This window comes from Phyllobates terribilis, unplaced genomic scaffold (assembly GCF_046119375.1).
Source record: "Phyllobates terribilis strain yellow unplaced genomic scaffold, ASM4611937v1 Scaffold_11__3_contigs__length_659146591, whole genome shotgun sequence".
Lineage (NCBI taxonomy): Eukaryota > Metazoa > Chordata > Amphibia > Anura > Dendrobatidae > Phyllobates > Phyllobates terribilis.
The window spans coordinates 115877655-115897894 of NW_027362771.1; the positions used below are offsets into that span (position 1 = coordinate 115877655).

Sequence of the window (20240 nt, forward strand, 5' to 3'; positions counted from 1 at the left end):
CCAGATCTTGAGAACCGGAGCACTGAAGAGCACCATGTAAGTGGAGCTGTGGAGGATCATGCACTACTGCTGCGCTATTCACATGTGACTCTTAAAATAACTCCTTTAAGAGAGTGATGAGGGACATGATAAAGTAAAGCAAAATTCACTGATTGGGGGTGGGGAGTGTTATAGTATATGGGCTGGTGGGGTTTGTGTGCCAGGGCTGCTTTTTTGTACCAGTCCGGCCCTGGTCCACTGTGTTTTATCAAGACCAAAGTCAGCGCAGCCATCTACCAGGAAATTTTAGAGCCCTTCATGCTTCCCTCTACTTTGTGTTGCATTTCGGTGGTATATTCCAAAAAAGCATTAAAAAAAGTTTCTGGATTGAATTTGTCATTCATACACGTTTACGTGTTCTGTGTTTCATTACGGTGGTATTAAACTCCAAAAAAATGCTTTGTCTCCTGCAGGTGACCAATTTTATTTCTTCATTAAACATAAACTTGGTTTCAAGAGACCTAGCAATTAGAAAATGTGTAAGGTGTGCAGTAAGGAACGGAAAAGTGGAAGTGCAGACACCAAGGACGTGTGGCAGATGCAACTATGCCTGTTGCTGGAGCACAAGAAACATCCACGACACATAGGTTCCTGTCCCACTTTGCAGGGAGGCACATTACACCACTACTGAAACCACAGCAGTGTAAACAGGTGGTCGGTTGGATAGCAGCTAATCCTTCCAGAATGCCTGACAGCACCACCCAATCTTCTACACGGTCCTCCCATCATGTTGAGTCCCAGGAGACTAGTGATCCCACACTAGGACACTCCATGGAGCTCTTTACAACATTATTTCTTGATTGTGGCCTTTCACCCTGCATGGTCCAAGAGGGACAGGAGGAGATGCTGTTTAGTGACACTCAAACTTAGAGCAGCCATGGCAACAAGAAGATGATGATGGGGAGCGGCAAATTTTGTCTAAGGATGAAGATGATGATGAGACACAGTTACTGATAAGTTAGGTTGTCAGGAGGACCAGGGTACAGACCCAACCTGGGAAGCTGGCATGCAGAGCGAGGCCAGCAGCACTGAGGGGGAGGGATCGACAGCACCGAAACAGGCAGGAAGAGTCGGTAGGGTGACCAGAGGGAGAAGGAAACTGTTCCGCACAGCACCAACACTCGTGAATTTCTCCATCAAAGAGTTAGGTGTTCCCCTGTCTGGGACTTTTTTAAAGAGAGTTCTAAGACAAAAAAAAATGGTTATTTGCAACCTGTGCCACGCCAAGCTCAGCAGAGGCCTGACCACTAAGAGTCTAACCACCACCAGCCTGATCAGGCATATGTCATTTACTGTAAGTACCCGACTCGGTGGGCCAAACGCTTGGGTCCATGATTGGTGCCAGCAGGTGACAATACTGCCTCTTCCCCTGTGCTAGGTGCTTCCAAATTCCCAGTCCATGACACTGGCATGGATGCCTCGCTCCCTGCACCTGTCCTTGCACATTCTGAGGCACCATCATCAGGCACTGACAAAAACTTGCCTCAGCACAGTGTTCAGCTGTCCCTACTCCAGGCCTTTGAACAAAAAAGAAAGTTCCCATCGACCTCCCCATGGGCCCAAATGCTAAACTGGCACATTTCCAGGCTGCTTGCCATGGAAATGTTGCCGTTTAGGCTTGTAGATGTGGAGGATTTCTGACAACTTATGGTGGCAGCCATCTCTCAGTACTCGGTTCCCAGCTGCCACTTTTTCTCCCGTAGTGGCGTCCCCGCCTTAAACCAGCACATGTCCAGGAACATCACCCATGCCCTTATCAACGCAGTTACTGGGATTGTACACTTATCAACCGACATGTGGACAAGTGCTAGTTGCCAGGGATGCTACATTTCCCTGATGGCACACACTGGGTGAATGTTGTGGAGGCCATGGCCAAGTTCCACCCTGGCACGGCACATATGCTACCAACGCCGAGGATTGCTGACAATACTTCTATCAGGGTTTCCTCCACCTCCTACACCAGTTACTCCACCCCCTCCTTCTCCTCCTCATCCGCCATCTCCGATTTGTTATCTCAGCGCACGTTGCCCACATTAGCCAGAAGCTGGAAGCTCTGCAGTACTGCCTCAGCGAAGCCGCAACAGGGTCTGCTGAAGTTAATTTGTCTAGATGACAAACCGCACACTGCAGCAGAGTTATTCAAAGGAATAACAGACCAGACAGATCTGTGGCTCTCACCGCTGAACCTCCAACAAGGCATGGTCATGTGTGATAGTTGCCATAACCTGGTGGCGGCTGTGAAGCTTCGCAAGCTCACACACGTACCATGGTGCATGTGTTCAACTTGATGGCTCAGCAGTTTCTGAAAACCAACCCAGATTTGCCATAGCTTCTGGTCAATATATGTCGCATCAGCGCCCATTTCCGCAAGTCGTCTACAGCTGCCTCTGCTATGGCAGTGCTGCAGCAGCACATGCATGTGCCAGCTCACCAACTGGCGTACGATGTCACCACATGCTGGAACTCCACACAGTACATGCTGGCAAGGCTTTGTAAACAGGAGAAGCCAGTTGTCGAATACCAGCTCCAACACGCCCATCGGTATTCTGGGAAGCTTCCGAACATAACAATCAAAGAGTGGGCATGGATGTCTGACATTTGTGTGGTTCTCCAAGACTTTGAGGACTCCACAAAGATGGTGAACAGCAATGACCTCATAATCAGTGCAACGATCCAGCTTCTGTGCCTACTTAAACAGTCGCTGCTCCCAATTAAAGCTGAAGCTTTGCATGCGTACCAGGTTTAAATGGAGGAAGACATGAGACAGTGTGATACTACCCAGCCTCATCTCATCTGTTCATTTGGTAACAATGAGGAGGTGGAGGCTGAGGAGGAGGAGGAACAGGAGCTGGTTGCTAGCGCAACAGAGGCTAGTACCCACACAAGCTTCGTCCTGTCTCTTCTACGTAGATAGGCTGAGGAGGGGAATGAAGAGGAAGAGAGGGAGGAGGAGGAGGAGATGGAGAGTAATCATTATGGTGGAGACAGGGAAGTGTTGGCTGTAGGGAGCCTGGCACATATGACCGACTTTATGTACCACTGCCTTTCCCATGACCATCTTGTTATATTCATCTTAAAAAAAGAGTACTGGTTGCTCACGCTGCTAGACCCACACTATAAGGAGAGCCGTGCATTTCTCCTTCCTGAAGTGGAGAGGTCTACTAAAATGGTGCTATGCCAGAAGGCCATTGTGGAAAATATGTTGAAAAAATTCCCATCAGACAACGTTAGCGGCAGGGGGCAAGCTTCCTTTCCCAACCAAGGAGGAGAGGTGAGGGAGACACACAACAGGTACAACAGAGACAGGGGTACACTGTCAAAGGCCTGGGCCAATTTCATGACACCCTCACAGCATCCAGGCCCTGATGATCGGGTATTTTTGACAAGGAGGGAAGTGTTTTTAAAGATGGTCAAGCAATACCTCGCCGACAAAACCAGCGTACTCCCTAATTTGACTGCGACGTTCAGATATTGATTCTCAAAGCTGGACACCTGGCATGAGCTCTCCCTCTATGCCTTGGAGATGTTGTGCTGTTCTGCCGCTGCATCTTGTCTGAGCAGGTTTTTAGTGCCGCCAGGGGGGGTCATAAAAGACAGGTGCTTTTGCCTGTCAGCAGAAAATACTGACAGGCTCACTCTAATAAAAATGTACAAAGCCTGGATTAGCCCCGACTTTTCTAGCCCCAGAAGACAGCAGCACATAGAGTGTTTTTAAATTTCAATATCTGAATAAGGCCCGCCAGTTGTTGCCTTCAAGTGTCTATGAATGACCCTCCTTATCATTTTTCCCTGGCTTTGCACTTTGTGCAAAGCCTTTATGGATGTAGGAGTATATCAACTACACTTTCAAAATATTTAAACGAGGCACTCAACTTGGTGCCTTCAATGGTGTATGGATGACCCTCTTTATAATTTTTTTCTGGCTTTGCACACACAGTGCAAAGCCTTTATGAGTGTGTAAGTACCACAACTACACTTTCTTAATTTTTTATGAAGCACTCCACTTGGTGCCTTCAAGGATGTATGGATGACCCTGCTTGTAATTTTTGACAGGCTTTGCACTGTCTGCAGAGCTTTTATGAATGTAGGATTGCCACAACTATACTTTGTTCACAATATTTGAATGAGGCACTACAGTTGGTTCCTTCAAGGGTGTATGGATATCCCTGCTTGTAATTTTTGGCAGGCTTTGCACTTTGTTCACAATATCTGAATGAGGCCTTACAGTTGGTGCCTTCAAGGGTGTATGGATGACCATGCTTGTAATTTTTGGCAGGCTTTGTACTTAGTGCATAGCCTTTATGAGTCTCAGAGTACCACTGCATGACAATTTTAATAGAATGTGTATGAGGCCAATGTTTATGTCAAAGAGTCCCAAATTTGGCAGTTCTTGCTTCCTTCATAAATTACACTGACATTTCCAGTTTTTTTATAAAAATTTCTATTTTGGTTTACTTAAAATTTAAAAAGGATTTACAAAAAAATAATTTGTATACTGCATTTTATACTGTATGTATTTATATACAAGTCATTATATAGGAAAGAATGTTTCTTAAAAACTTTTTTCCTGTAAACTCCTAATTCTCGTAGATTTTGATTGTTATTTTCAGTCCTTAAAGTGGAGTAAAAGTGTGACACCATTGTTCTCAGCAGCGATCTGGGAGTTAGAGATGCTTCCAGTAGTCTTCCCCATGCTGTTCTTCTTCCATTCAGCACTTTTTCCATCCATTTCAACATTTTCACTGCCCCCCAGACCTCCTTGTTGTGTTTGCCAGAAAAATGCTTGGATTTCTCATTGACTCCCATTGTACTCATTATTTGAAACGAGCATCCGAGTATTAGGAATTGCTCGGTTCGAGTAACGAGCATCTGAACATTTTAGTGCTCGCTCATCCCTAGTGAGCACTAAAAACATACTGAAAAATACATCCAATTGTATAATATACTTTGTTTATTGCACATTCTACAGCAATCTGCAGAGAAATTGGCACTAAAAATTATTTTGGATTTTAGAGTTGCTCGGTTCGAGTAACGAGCATCCAAGCATTTTAGTGCTCGCTCATCCCTAGTGAGCACATCCTAACTTGAAAAACTGAAAAATACATTCAATTGTATAGTAGAGAGTTTGTTTATTGCATATTCTGCAGCAATCTGCAGAGAAATTGGCACTAAAAATTATTTTGAATTTTAGAGTTAGTTAAAAATCATATTTCTTTTTCTATAGCAAGCAAAAAGTTATTTAACCGCCCTGGGCGATGCACTTTTCATTTGCATAATTGATTTAAAGTCTATCAAAAGTTAATATTCACTTGAGGGGTCATCCATGCTGCATCTACTAAGGTCTATGTTCATGCTCCCTTTCCTTTTCCTACGTTTCCTGCACTTAAAATTGAAAGCCTGTTTGTTAGAATAAAGTTTACACATTGTTTCTGTTGTCATCTCTTTGAGGAAAAATAGCCTCTGTGCTTATCTTAAAAGTCAGCTCCTTCCTGAGGCAGACAGTGGCTGCTGCATAGCTCTGGAGGTGATTACAAACTTAGTTTTATCTGTGTTTTCTAAATTAATCATTCCAATTAGTTACCAATTAAAACAAACACACATGAAAGTATGTAAAAAATAGCTTTTATCTTAGCAGAATTTCGATAGAGCCTGTGACTGTTGACAGATAACACTCTATGTAGTCTCAAAAGATGACTAAACACATTAGATAACGGTTATCCGACATCTATCTATCCCGATTCCCCCATAGACTGGAAAACTTTGGCTGAATTCTCTGGCAGCGGCTTATCTTTGCACCAAACAAAAGGATCAAATGTTCGAATTTCAACAGCCCGTTCCCTTTGGCCCCCATCATTACCTGTCAGGGACCAATCAGGTGGCCCGCATACACTTTAGATGGTGGGTCAATCATCTAAATCTTATTTAATGTGTATGGGGACCTTCACTGTTGCAAATTAGTCAATGTATGCAAAGGATGTAGAACAGTGCAACAACTTAGATATATAGCCATACATACTAGATATCTGTAGGCTGTATCTCTGGTAGCTTGGTTGTCTATTGCAAGGAAAAATACAACATGGGTGAATTAGGCCCCAAATCATCAAGACCGGTGATTTTCTTGCCGGTCTTGATGAGGGGGAATGTTTGAGTCAGATGCTCCTGATTCATTAAGATGCACGTACCTGTCAATGTATTAGGAGCGTCTGACAAGTGGTGTGCCCCTCCGTGTGCCGCACCACAAATCTTACTCTAGTCAGTGACTGGAGAAAGAATTCTGACGTATGGAACAATACAGCTCATCATGTGGTGTCGTGAGAACATTTTGCAACTTTTTAAAGCAATTTACACTAGTATTTTGGTGAAATTGCTTTCATGAATCAGAGCCAAAGTGTACTTCTGATCTTCTCATGCAACAATGCTCTGCTCCCCAGCCTCCAGACTTCATGATTTATTGGTGGGCTTTCACTTCTGCTTCAGTGACAGTTCAGTAAAGCAGCACTCATGTCGCTGACCTAAACTGTGCATGCTTCTGATTCAGCTATATGAGGTTGCCTTCCAACTACAGCATCAAAGGTTGTTGCTTGAGAAAGTTGTCCATGACTAGGAGCAAACCATGCTCCAACAATCTAGGTCAGCCTGAGTGCAGTGCTTATAAGCTCAATAGTACAGTGCTTGTAAGCAGTGTACATGTTCTTCCACTGCTCATAGTCTGTAGCAGAAGCTAGTGTCCTTGGTAATGAGCAGTGAACAATAATAGAAGAAAGTAGAGCTAGCGGAAAAATGGGGGCAAATTATAATAAAAATTAAGTTACAAAATTGCAAGCACTAACTAAAAATACCTATCTAAGAAGATGGAAATAACTCTTTATTAAGCCTAAAACATAATTTCATATTATTTAGACTTTAAAATGAAAGTTGAAATACAATACTAAAGTGAATCTCTAATATTCTACTTTTTTAAAAAAATTTACCCAACATCAATCAAGTTTTACAAGGTAAATAATATGTAACTCTCAATCTCATTAGGTGTCAAGAAGTAAGCGATAGACATCATCCAAAAGTGCAAAAGAAAAAGGGCTGTCCATAGCGCAAAAAAAAATTTAAAGCTGCAACTGAGATAGCATAAGGAAAATAATATATACTTATCATTTACCACTCCAGCCTTGCTTCAGTTTTGTTTGCCTCTCTGCATTGATGATGTATCCCATTAGCATCAACGATATAGAAAGGGTGGGTTTCTTCAAGGCATCCATGAGAAAAAAGAGAGTGACTGGCAGAGACACAGCCTGCTTTAGATAAGATGGTGCTCTATGTTGTGACATCTATTAATAGCTGCCATCACCAACTTTGCTGAAGAGTCAATGAACCAGGCAATGTAGCTGTATACTAAAGATTTTATGACTGCCTAATATGTTTTCATAAGTTCCAGCACCAATTGTATGATCACAGGTACAAGTAGTAGGGTCATTGGTAGGGATGGTTTGAACCGTGGATGTTTGGGTCCATCAGATTTGGCCAAACTTTAGAAAAAAGTTTGGTTCAGGTACTAGAACGGTACCCGAACTTGATCCCAAACCCAATTCAAGTTAATGGGGGGCCCAAAAGTCAGTGGTTCGCACGCGGTCTTCTGTGTGGGAGGGTGGGAGGGTGGGAAACAGCGGCTCTGACCGATGGTAACCTTACTGAAGTCATAGCCGGTGACAGCCGCTATGTATCACTGGGTATTCAGAACGTTCTTAGAACGAGGCTCAATAGGGTTAATCGCGGTCAGCGGCAGACACAATCGTGAGAATATCCGTGCCTGCTGCTGAATGGGAGTGAACTATGAAGTCTCGTTTAGAGAATTTTCTCAGAACGAGACTCCATAGGATTCGATGAATGTCGTGGGACATTAAACTCTTGGATTACCGTCGGAACTTCCTGGATTTATATTTAATTAATAAATTGGCAAACGAGGGAGTGGGGAAGTCTTTATTCAAATAAAGTATTTTTTTCCTGTGGTCTGTGTTTTTTTTAACTATACACTTATTGGGGGTGTCTGATAGACGCTGACCCATTACTCACCTCTGGGCTTGATGTTAGTGGACATTACACAGCTGACATCAACCTCAAAATATTACCCCATTTGCTAACGCCCCAGGGCAAGCAGGAAAAACAGGGCAAAGTGCAAGAATTGGCGCATCTAATGGATGCGCCTTTTCTGGCGCGGCTGCAGGCTGCTATTTTCGGGCTGGCAAGGGGACAATATCCGTGGATCTTTCCAGCCTGAGAATACTAGCACCCAGCTGTCTGCTTTAAATGGGGGGGACCCCACGCTGTTTTTGTATTATTTTTATTTATTTTTTTAAATGGCATGGGGGCCAGTCGATTTTTGATAACCAGCCAAGATAATGCAGACAGTTGAGGGCTGCAGCCCACAGCTGCCTGCTTTACCTGCGCTTATTATCAAAAATAGGGGGGATCCCACATCTTTTTTTTATTATTATTATTATTTTCACATGGGACGCCGGATAGTCACAGCCATGTCAATACTTGGCATGGCTGCGATGGGGCTGGAAGTTCCCACACCAGAAAAGCTTGTTGATTGGCTGCGCTGCAGCCTTTCAGCAGGCTTGGTTCAGGCTGCCGAACCTGAACAGTAACATGGACTTATGTGAGAAGTCCGTGTTCGGAGTCCATGCACGGACACTAGATGTCCGGTACAGAAACAAAATTTAGCGTTCGGGTTCGCCCATCACTAGTTATTAGTGTATTCTTCAATGGTGATAAGTAATGCCCCCTGTGCAACAGCACATGGCTTAATATTTTACTACAGTGTGAATTGTAATTTATTCACTAAGGAAACTGATACCAATACTTGACAGTCGCATATGATGTTTTAGAGACTGGGGTCTTTCCTTACAATAGTAACCAGTCACATATTTACCATAGGTTTCAGAGCAGTCTAAAGGCTAGAGTTAGAGATGGAGTTCCTATACACTTCCTAAATACATTTTGCCATTTATTTAGGGTTTTTTTTTATGAACTTCAAGCAGTTTCTCTGTCCAATTCAATCTGTGCTCCCCTGGGAAATCTTAGTGATGACTCTGTCATTACTCTGTTATTCTAGTGGAAACATTTGTGTGAGCACTTTTATTGGTATTGTCAAAACAGGAGACATAAGATGTTAAAAATGATGAAAGAGTCAGAAATGAATTTACTCATCAGCACATTTTCCTGTTCTATTAGAACCATCTTAACCAGTAGATAAGATCAATCCACATTGATTGTCATGGAGCAGTAATGTAAAATCCTTTTGGGGAAGATTTAATCTAAATTAAGCTAAATGCATTAAAGGGGTTCTCTGGTCTTAAGCTACAAGTCTGCAGCCACTCAATGTGAATGCAGACTCGTGAACCATCACATCGTGCACAATGTGTGCTGTGAGGATTCTCAGATGCTGGCACCGAGAGGGTGCAGTCATGTGGCTTCAAGTATACGATGTGCATACTTCCAGCCACATTCCAACTAGGCTGTATCTGACATTGTTCAATACCCTTGCAATGAGTGAGATCGCACCCATCTAGTTCGCACATGACGGCGTGCATGTAAAGCACATACTTGCAGTTGCGTGCCTGCTACCAGCACAGGAGAATCCTCACAGCATGCAGTGTGCACGATGTCAGGATTTACAAGTCTGCAGTCACATACAGTAGAGTGACTGCAGACTTGTAATTTAAGACTGGACAATCCCTTTAAGATAAATGTGCTCCTATTCTGATACAATTTGTGCCAAACAAAACTGTCTTATGTGCCTTCCACTACATTTATTATGTGTTTTAGAAACTCTTTTTGTGCCTCGCTCAACAGGGGCATGCCTTAACTGGAAAGGGATGTGGCTGAAATTGTAGCACTGTGCCAAAATTTTGCCACACAATAATGACACAAAGAAAGTCAACTACTTTGTACTGTAAACTTAGACTAGACAGTCTAAAAATGCACCAACCCTTTACCCCCCAAAGTGGTTTGCACGTTAATGACCAGGCCAATTTTTACAATTCTGACCACTGTCACTTTATGAGGTAATTACTCTGGAACGCTTCAACGGATCCCACTGATTCTGAGATTGTTCTTTCGTGACATATTGTACTTCATGATAGTGGTAAAAAATTTTCGATATCACTTGCGTTTATTTGTGAAAAAAATGGAAATGTGGCTAGAATTTTGAAAATTTTGCAATTTTCAAACTTTGAATTTTCAGGCCCCTAAATCAGAGAGATACAGTATGTCACACAAAATAGTTAATAAATAACATTTCCCACATGTCTGCTTTACATCAGCACAATTTTGGAACCCAAATTTTTTTTTGTTAGGGAGCTATAAAGGTTAAAAGTTGACCAGCGATTTTTTATTTTTACAACAAATTTTTTTAAGGGACCACATCACATTTTAAGTGACTTTGAGGGGCCTTTAATACAGAAAATACCCAAAAGTCACAACATTCTAAAAACTTCACCCCTCAAGGTGCTCAAAACCACATTCAAGATGTTTATTAACCCTTCAGGTGCTTCACAGGAATTTTTGGAATGTGGAAGAAAAAAATGAACATTTATTTTTTTTCACAAAAATGTTACTTTAGACCCTATTTTTTTTATTTTTGCAAGGGTATCATTAAAAAATGGACCCCAAAATTTGTTGTGCAATTCCTCCTGAGCATGTCGATACCCCATATGTGGGAGAAAACCACTGTTTGGGCGCACGGCAGGGTTTGGAAGGGAAGGTGCGCCATTTGACTTTTTGAATGTAAAATTTGCTTGAATAATTAGCGGACGCCATGTTGCTTTTGGAGAGCCCCTGATGTGCCTAAACAGTGGAAACCCCCCACAAGTGACAACATTTTGGAAATGAGACCCCTCAGGGAACTTATCTAGATGTGTGGTGAGCACCCTGAACCCCAAGGTGCTTCACAGAAGTTTATAACATGGCACCGTGAAAATAAAAAAATCAAACTTTTTCCACAAAAATGATGTTTTAGCCCCAAATTTTTTATTTTCACAACGGTAAGAGGAGAAAATGGATCCCAAAAACTTGTATGCAATTTCTCCTGAGTACGCCGATACTCCATATGTGGGGAAAATACACTGTTTGGGCTCACGGCAGGGTTCAGAAGGGAAGGAGCACTGTGTGACTTTTTGAAACTAAAATTCGCTAGAATCTAGAGCGGACGCCATGTCACATTTGGAGAGTCCCTGACGCGCCTAAACAGTGGAAACCCCACAGAAGTGACTCCATTTTGGAAACTAGACCCATCAAGGATTTTATCAAGGGGTATAGTGAACATTTTGAACCCAGAGGTACAACACAGAATTTGATAACATTAGGTCATCATATTGAATAAGTTGTCATTAGTCTTGAGCGCAAGTGCTCGCTACTTGAGTTTGCATCGGGTACTCGGGTATGCACCATGTATCACAGGTGCTCAAGTGACATGCTTGAGTCCCCGCCCCGCATGTTTCATGGTTATTAGACACCCAAAAAAAACATGCGAGGATCGCTTGTGCATGGCAGGCAATCCCTGCGAGGTATTTTTGGCTGTGTAACAGCTGCAAAACATATGGCGCGGAGACTCGAGCATGTCACTCGAGCACCCGCTATACTCGGTGCATACCCGAGCACCTGATGCAAACTCAAGTAGCGAGCACTTGCGCTCAACACTATTCGCCATATTGTCGTCATTTTTTTTATCTTTACTTTTGTAAAAATCCCAACCCCAACACAACCTTAACCCCAATCCTAATACAACCCAACCCTAACCCTAACCGTAGCCCAACCCTAACTCTAGCCCAACCCTAACCTTAGCCCAACCCTAACCCTTTATCAAACCCTAGCCCAACCCTAACCCTAGAGTTTATTATTTACGCTGTTCCTCGTTCGGTATAAGCGATTAGACGACTTTATTCTTCGGGTCGGTGCAATTACAGCGATGCCAGATTCATATCGTTTTTTTTATGATTGACAGCTGTCACACACTAAAAAACACTTTTTTTTGCAAAGACTAGTTTTGAGAGCTATAATTTTTCCATATTTCGGCTGACAGAGTCATGCGACAGCTTGTTTTTTGCAGGACAATTTGACCTTTTTATTGCTAACATTTTCGGCCGTGTGACATTTTTTGATCACTTTCTATTCCGATTTTTGGGAAGCAGAATAAACAAAAACCAACAATTCCGGAATTGTTTTTTTTTTTTTTTTTTTTATGGTGTTCAGCGTGTGGTAAAATTGATAAGGCAGCTTTATTCTTCGGGTCAGTATGTTTACAGCAGTACCACATTTATATCGTTTTTTTATGTTTTGATGTTTTTTGTGGGACAAGATGATGTTTTCTGTGGTACCATTTTTATTTGCATTCGTCTTTTTGATCGTGTTTTATTCCATTTTTTGTTTGGAGGTAAGATGATAAAGCATCGTTTTTTGCTTCTTTTTTATTTATTTCTTTTACCGTGTTCGCTAAAGGGGTTAACTGGTGGGACAGTTGAATAGGTCAGGTCGTTCCAGGCGCAGCGATACCAAATATATGTACTTTCATTGGTTTATTTTTTTTTTTCATAATAAATAAATATTATGGGTAGAATATATTTTTATTTTTTGGGGATTATTTTTTTCTTTTCTTATATATATTTTTACAATTTTTTTTCACTTTCTGGCACTTTTTTTTACTTTTACACTTTGTCCCACTATGGGACTTTCACTTTTTGCAACCTGATCAGCTGTATAGCATAGAGAGCAGCAGCTCCCTATGCCATGCAGCCTGTCAGCGCTGCACTCAGGTAGAAGTTACTTTGGTTGTGCACTGCGCATGACCAAAGTAACTGCCTGCTGTCTGGTAACACGGATGTTGTCATGACGACATCCGGAAGCCGCCGCAGAAACCGCGGGACGCCGGAGAGAGGTGAGTACCGGTGCTTACCTCCCCTTGCCCCTGCAATGCTTCGATCGGCTTCAATCGCAGCATTGCGGGGGTTAATGTGCCAGCAGCGGTGCGGGACCACTCCTGGCAAATAGCACTGGGTGTCAACTGTGACAATCATCTGACACCTGGCGGCAATCGCCACGCACCGCTTGTGTGAGGGCGCGATCGCAGCGCGAGTAATAGTACGTAGCTGGCCCTATAGGCCCACTGCACAGCTACGTACTATTACTGACAATGTTAGAAAGATGTTAAACAGCAAAAGCCATTTTGTTAATTTTGCATGTTTTAGGATTGTCTAAAGCACCACTACGGGATTTTTCTTTTCTTTAAAGCTGGAGTGGTGTCACTAACCGAAGTTCCCTGCACTTAGTCTCATACTTACCAGCCACCATTTTCTTCTGTTATCTGTGCCTCTTCGGTTGGTCTTCTGCAAGAATGAGGCTCTCATAGACTTGCAATGAGAGCTTGTGACCATTACAATGGCATGAAAAAGTTTGGGCAGCCTTGGACAAAATTATTGTTTTTGTGAACAGTTAAGCAAGTTGAAGATGAAATGATCTCTAAGAGGGCTAAAGTTAAAGATGACACATTTCCTTTGTATTTTAGGCCAAAAAAAAATATTAACATTTTTTACATTTTAAAAATTATGAAAAAGAAAATGAGCCAATGCAAAAGTTTGGGCACCCTTGGAAATTTGTGTGCTCAGATAACTTTGACCAAGGTTTCAGACCTTAATTAGCTTGTTAAGGTTATGGCTTGTTCACTATCATCATTAGGAAAAGCCAAGTGATGCAAATTTCCCAGCTTTATAAAAACCCAGCCTTCTCTAACCTTGTGCTGAAAAAACAGCAGCCATGGGTTCTTCTAAGCAGCTACCTAGCTCTCTGAAAATGAAAATGATGGAGACCCTGAAAGCAAGGGAAGGTCATAAGAAGATAGCAAAGGGTTTTCAAGTTGTCCTTTTCTCAATTCAAAATGTAATTAAGAAATGGAAGTTAACAGGAACAGCAGAGGTCAAGATAAGGTCTGGAAGACCAAACAAAATTTCAGTGAGAGCTGCTCATAGGATTGCTAGATAGGCAAAATCAGAGCCTCTGCTTGACTGCAAAAGATCTTCAGAAAGATTTAGCAGACTCTAGAGTTGTGGTACATTGATCTATTGTTCAGAGACACATGCACAAATATGGCCTTCATGGAAGAGTCATCAGAAGAAAACCTCTCCTCACCATAAAATTCAGCATCAGAAGTACGCAAAAGAACATCTAAACAAGCCTGATGCATTTTTGAAACAAGTCCTGTGGGCCAATGAGGTTAAAATAGAACTCTTTGGCCACAATGATCAAAGGTATATGTGGAGAAAAAAGAGCACTGAATTTTAGGAAGAGAACATCTCACCAAGCATTAAGCATGGGTGTGGGGGTGGATCATTCATGCTTTGGGGTTGTGATGGAGCCAATGGCACGGGGGACATTTCATGGGTAGAGGGAAGAATATATTCAATGAAATTTCAGCAAATTCTTGATGCAACCATAACACCATCTGTAAAAAAGCTGAAGTTGAAAAGAGGATGGCTTCTACAAATGGGTAATGATCTAAACACATGTCAAAATCCACAATCGACTACCTCCAAAGGCACAAGCTGTGAGGGGCCCTCACAGTCCCCTGATCTGAACATCATTAAACATCTGTGGCTAGACCTCAAAATAGCATTACATGCAAGAATGGATGAAAATCCCTCAAACAAGAAATTAAAGACTCTTGTCTGTCTACAAAAAATGTTTACAAGCTGTGATACTTGCAAAGGGGGTGCTACTAGGTACTAACCATGCAGGGTGTCCAAAGTTTTGCATTGGCCCATTTTCCTATTAACAGTAATTTTGACCAGGGGTGCCCAAACTTTTACATACCACTGTAAATCAAACTTCTGGTCAGTCAGAATTTGCGATCACAAGATGGTGGATTCGAACCAGAATGGCCCAAGAAGAGCTGACTGGTAAGGATAATACTAGGCTCAGATAACTTAAATTAGTGGTACCACTTAAGCGATGAAATAGAAAGAAAAAAACCTTGCAGTGGTGCTCTAATCTAAGTGTACACTATTTAAAAATTATGCAGTTTTAGTAAATTTGCCCAATTGACTTTTGAAGTGTCTGTAATATAGTCACTACAATATCCCATGACTTATAATAAATTCCTTATATTCTATATGAATACTTTCGTAACATCTTTGTCATGCACTTACCAGGACTTTCGATATACCAGAAAAAAATATTGGCACAAAAAACGCTTAGAAAAAATGTTTTAAAACATTGATGACTGCTGTGCCACTTGAATAATCCTGTAGTATTTGGACTATTCTGATCTCAGATAATGATCCAAATGTATTGTGTCATAACCTGCATTATGAAACACTTGCTGAAAGCACCCAATCCACAAATGGTATTAACTGTCCCTACAATAGTGTGTTGACCAGTGCAAGGACTCTGCACCTCTGAATCCTGATGCAGGTAGAAAACTTGTCTAAAGCTATGTTCACACGTTGCGTTTTTGCTGCGTTTTTTCTGCAGGCAAAACCTACTCTCTTGGCAGTAAGGCTATGTTCACAAGTTGCGTTTGTGCTGCTTTTTTTCTCCAGGAAAATATGCTCTCTTGGCAGAAAAGAAGTAGCATCAAAAACTCAGGTTTTGGTGCGTTTTTTTTTTTTTGCTGCATTTTTTTGTTGCGTTTGTGGTGCATTTTTCAGGATCCCAATGTTCAGCTTTGCTTCCACCACAGAAGCATGAACATAGGTCACCAATGGCAGTAGATTGAGTTTGTAGGACACTGTTTATTTTCACACTTTGGTCTGCTACTGAGTTGCCCAGGCATTGTTCAATTCCACACCTTGGTTGGCCACAGGTATTGTTCAATCTCACACCTTAGTTGGCCAATGTTTACTTTTTTTACGCATCACTAATTTAATTAAACTGTACTAATCCAAACTGCCATCTCAGGTGACCAAGACAAGATGGTAAACTTGGGAAAAATCACAAAAACAAATGGGTTTCCCATACTGCTGAACTTGCTTTTTTTTCACCAAAAACCCAGCAAAACCTGATACCTGCATTTTTGCTAGCATTTTTTCAGTGTTTTTTGCACCACCCATTGCTTTCAATGGATGAAAAACGTTGAAAGAAGTGACATGCTGCATTCTGCAAAACCCAAGATTTTGCACAAAATACTGAGGACAAAAAACCAAGCTATGTGCCTGAGATATCTGAAATGTCACAAACTTTGCTGTACTGCAAAAGGCAGTTGAAATTTTGCATAAAAGACGCATCAAAAAATGCAACAAAAACGCAACGTGAACATAGCCTGAAGAAGCTGCTTACAAAAAACAGGTTTTGCTGCGTTTTTTGCTGCATTTTTCAAAAAGCAGTTTTCCAATTCAGTCAGGAAAAAAAACAAATGTGTGTGCATGAGATTTCTGAAATCTCATAGCTTTTGATGGTACTGTAAAAGCAGCTTTTAATTTACATAAATTTGCATAAAAAACGCAGCATAAATGAAAGCCAAATAGTCTTGAGAGTTCGAAAGTAAACCTGATGGAATGAGATAATTAGCAAGGATGATTTAGGTCTATGCAATCGTTTGTGGGCTGTAGAGCCAACAAGCTGAAAATATCAAAAAACTCCAAATATCCAAATCTGTATACATTGAGATAGCTGTACTTTTAACGGATTTATATTATTTAATCCTAAATAAGCTGTTGTAATTTATTCACAGAATGTCCAGGAGGAGCATCGTCTACATGTAGTAACCGAGGAACATGTTCTGATGGTCTGGATGGTAATGGTATCTGCTCCTGTCAGGTATACTAGTATTTTATTTCTGGTCACTTAAAGGGGTTTTCCCATCTCAAAAATCCAATTTCAATATGTACTAGGTGTAATATTACTTATAATACTAATTACCTCCAATTAGATAATCTTTATAGTTTTTTTCCTATTGCTTACCCCATATCCATTGTAACACAGTCACTCAGATGTCCAAGGTTCTTTCCACTATGGCGTTCTTGGCTGTGCTTGCGCAGTTAGTAAGGAGCTTCTCCTCATCAATTGCCGGGTTCTTGGGAGCTCACATAAATTGTAGCCTGCACAATAGCTCCCTGCTGTCACAGGTGTGTCAGAGGTGACAGATAGTCGCCCTACAGTTGGTTGCAGGAGATCTCTACGTTTGGCATTACAAACATCTTCTTAGAGGCTATCTGTCTCTAGGACCCAGCGGCTACCTTCCTCTGGCTAATTAGCACCCTGGCCTGAGTGTATAAATACCTGGTGTGCCTGAGAGGGAGGTGCCAGCGATATTCATTACTACTTGTGAGGCTTTAGCAAGAGCAGTACTTCGTCCTCTCTGGAGCTTGAGGCCGTGTGCGCATTTGTCTGGAGTTGTCTAAAGCTAAGCAATCCCCCCTGTTTGTCTACCCTTGTTGTCTATAGAGTTTAGTGGAAATCGACTAGTGCTCATCTCCTCCCTTCCATAGCCTTAGCAATACTCCAGGGAAGGTCAGGGTGAGGCACGCGTGCAGCAAAGAGCCAATAAAGGGTAGTTGAGACAGGGTGACACTAGACCAGACTAGGAAGTCTCCATTCCCCCCTTTCCCTAGTGTCTGGGCTCCCTTTCCCTCTTCCCTCTGTGTTGCACTAAGTCTTTCCCACACACTGCGTGACACCAGCCTGGCCACCACTCCTGCACCACAGCACAGCTCTAGCGCAGTTGCATACGCTACAGCAGTTCTAATATGCCGGAGTGAGGTGGCAGGGCAGGGAGCTACTGCAGTTACTAATTATGCCCCCTCCCGAGAACCCGGCCATTGAGAAGAGATAAACAATGTATGCATGGGCTACAGTATTGCTGTAGTGCAGCAGTGATGGCCGGGCAGGGAGCTTCTGCACAGGCTATAATTTATGCGCACTCCCGAGAACCCGGCAATTGATAAGGAGAAACTCCTTACTAACTGCACAAGCACGGCCAGGAGGACCATAATGCCCATAATCTTGGATACCTGAGTGACTGTGTTACAGTGGATATGGGGTAAGCAATAGAAAAAAAAGACTATAAAGATTATCTAATTGGAGGTAATTAGTAATATTAGAAATATTACACATAGTACATATTAAAATGGTATCTTTTAGATGGAAAAACCCCTTTAACATCCTCTTCAAGATTTTTCTGGATCATTCCCAATAGTCTAGAATTAACTTTTCCAAACAGTTTGACTCTCCCCCATTTTTGAAACCTTCAAATCCAACCCTTATGCCCAACTTTTCAGAATCAGAACCTGAACCTAAAACTTACAATAACCCTCCTTTGACTTAAAGAGTAACCAACGTTTTAATTTTTATTCATAAATCAATAGTACAAGTGAAAAAGTAACTTTATAATAAATCTTATCATAAAACAATCACTTTTTTCTCTGCTAAAATTGATCAGTCATTATCCAAATTCTCATTTCTGAAGTAAAATCTGTATTCAGTGAAGGCAGACTTTCCCATTACTGAGCAAGGAAATGAGAGCTGCTAATGATGAGATTCTATGGAGGAGGGAGGAGCTGTCCGAAATCAACTACTATAACAATCAGCAATGTAAATGTGAGTTTTCCACATTTTCCTAGAGGTGACAATGAAGGAAAAATGAAACATTGCATAATTCCCACTGAAATCCATTGATGGCGGTCAACTCAAACTGTTTTCAGATGTTCTGAGCCACAAGTAAAGTAACAATAGTCATTTGTAATGAAAGAAATGGTCTCCATCGGAAATCCCCTTTTACCCTTCTTACTCTATATTTCTATCAAATAAAGCGCACATAATTCAGTCGCCGCACTAAGTAACTCAATATGTGAATTGCTGTCCATCTTGTTGAAAGAGTTTGTCCACACTATCTTTATTTTGCAGAAGATACAGGGGACATGATGTTGTGGCAATTACTATTATGTAGGTATGACAGGTTCTCCTCCTGCCCTTGTAAGTGTAGTCTCCTCACAGACTGCACAGATCTCCTGTCTGTACATAAAATGGCTGCTGGTGGAGGAGCAGTGACCAAACCTGTCCATCAGCCTCCTCCAATTGAAAAACACTACATATGGGAAAGCTGTTTTCAACTATAGAAGACTGATGAACAGCTCTGGTCACATGTTCCTCCACCAGCAGCCATTTCATGGACAGGAGAGCTGTACAGTCTGTGATGGAGGCTGTTCTAACAAGAGCAGGAGGAGAACCTGTAACACTTAAATATTAGTAAGTGTCACAAAATCATGTCCACAACACATTGGTTAAAATATAATGGACAATCCCTTTAACCCTTGGTCAGGCGCAATAGGCCTGACAGGCACAGCTCACAAGTTTTTGTTTTGCCTTCCTCTCCAAGGTGGCAGGGGATCCCGCCCCTCCAAGTACCTCCGGGGACTCTCAGGCTCATTGCGCCTGAAGGTTCTCACTTTTGAAGGTTCGTAGTTTCTGGGGTTTTTTCATCACAATTGTTTATTTTGCTCGTTTTTTGAATAAATAATGCAAAGTTTGTGGATATTTCATAGAAATAAGTAGGGTTTTCTTACAAATAAGAGGGTTTTTCTTAGCAATAGCCTTTCAGGCACATTGCACCCAAACATAATAATAGTATTCTCTGATCTGATACAATAGTATGATCTGCCAACCTTACTTTCTCTCTACCAGTGTGTTTCTTCTGCTGAACTTTTAACGTCTGAATCTGAGAGAACTTGACCCCAGTAGCATCTAAGTACCTTACAATTACGTTTTTTACCTAATTTTAGTGTTTAGTAATAGTTATGTCCTGAGAATTGAGGGCTATTTGGCGCAAATTGTGAAATTTGGATACTTTTTGTTATATTACTTTTATGGTTATTACATGAGTTGCATCTGTTTTTGTGTACTCTCTTTTAATACATCCCTATGAAGGTCACTGATTACTTTTATAGCCCTGAAATTGCGCTCAAACTCTATTGCGCCAGAGATGTGCCTGACGCAGGGTTAACAACGTATGAAACCTGTTCCAACTTATACATTGCTTTTAAATGTGGTCTACAAGTTCCAATTATGTGGACTATATCTATAAATCCATTACAAACTTCTGCTGACTATTTCTAGTTTATATTTAGGACGGATTTGTTGGAGTGGCCTGTGAGAAATGTGCTGATAACAACATGTATGGTGCTGATTGTCGATCTGGTATGTTCAAAGTCATTTCATTACTG

At 41.6% G+C, this 20240-nt stretch overlaps 1 protein-coding gene across 1 annotated transcript in view; it reads left to right on the forward strand.

Moving 5' to 3' along the window:
• The window catches only part of STAB2 (stabilin 2), a 332513-nt gene that overhangs the window by 86159 nt on the left and 226114 nt on the right, over positions 1 to 20240 (forward strand). Inside the window, exons 4-5 of the mRNA XM_073651531.1 lie at positions 16754 to 16839; positions 20145 to 20214. Of these exons, the coding sequence (XP_073507632.1) occupies positions 16754 to 16839; positions 20145 to 20214 (156 nt within the window). The remainder of the gene's footprint in view (positions 1 to 16753; positions 16840 to 20144; positions 20215 to 20240) is intronic.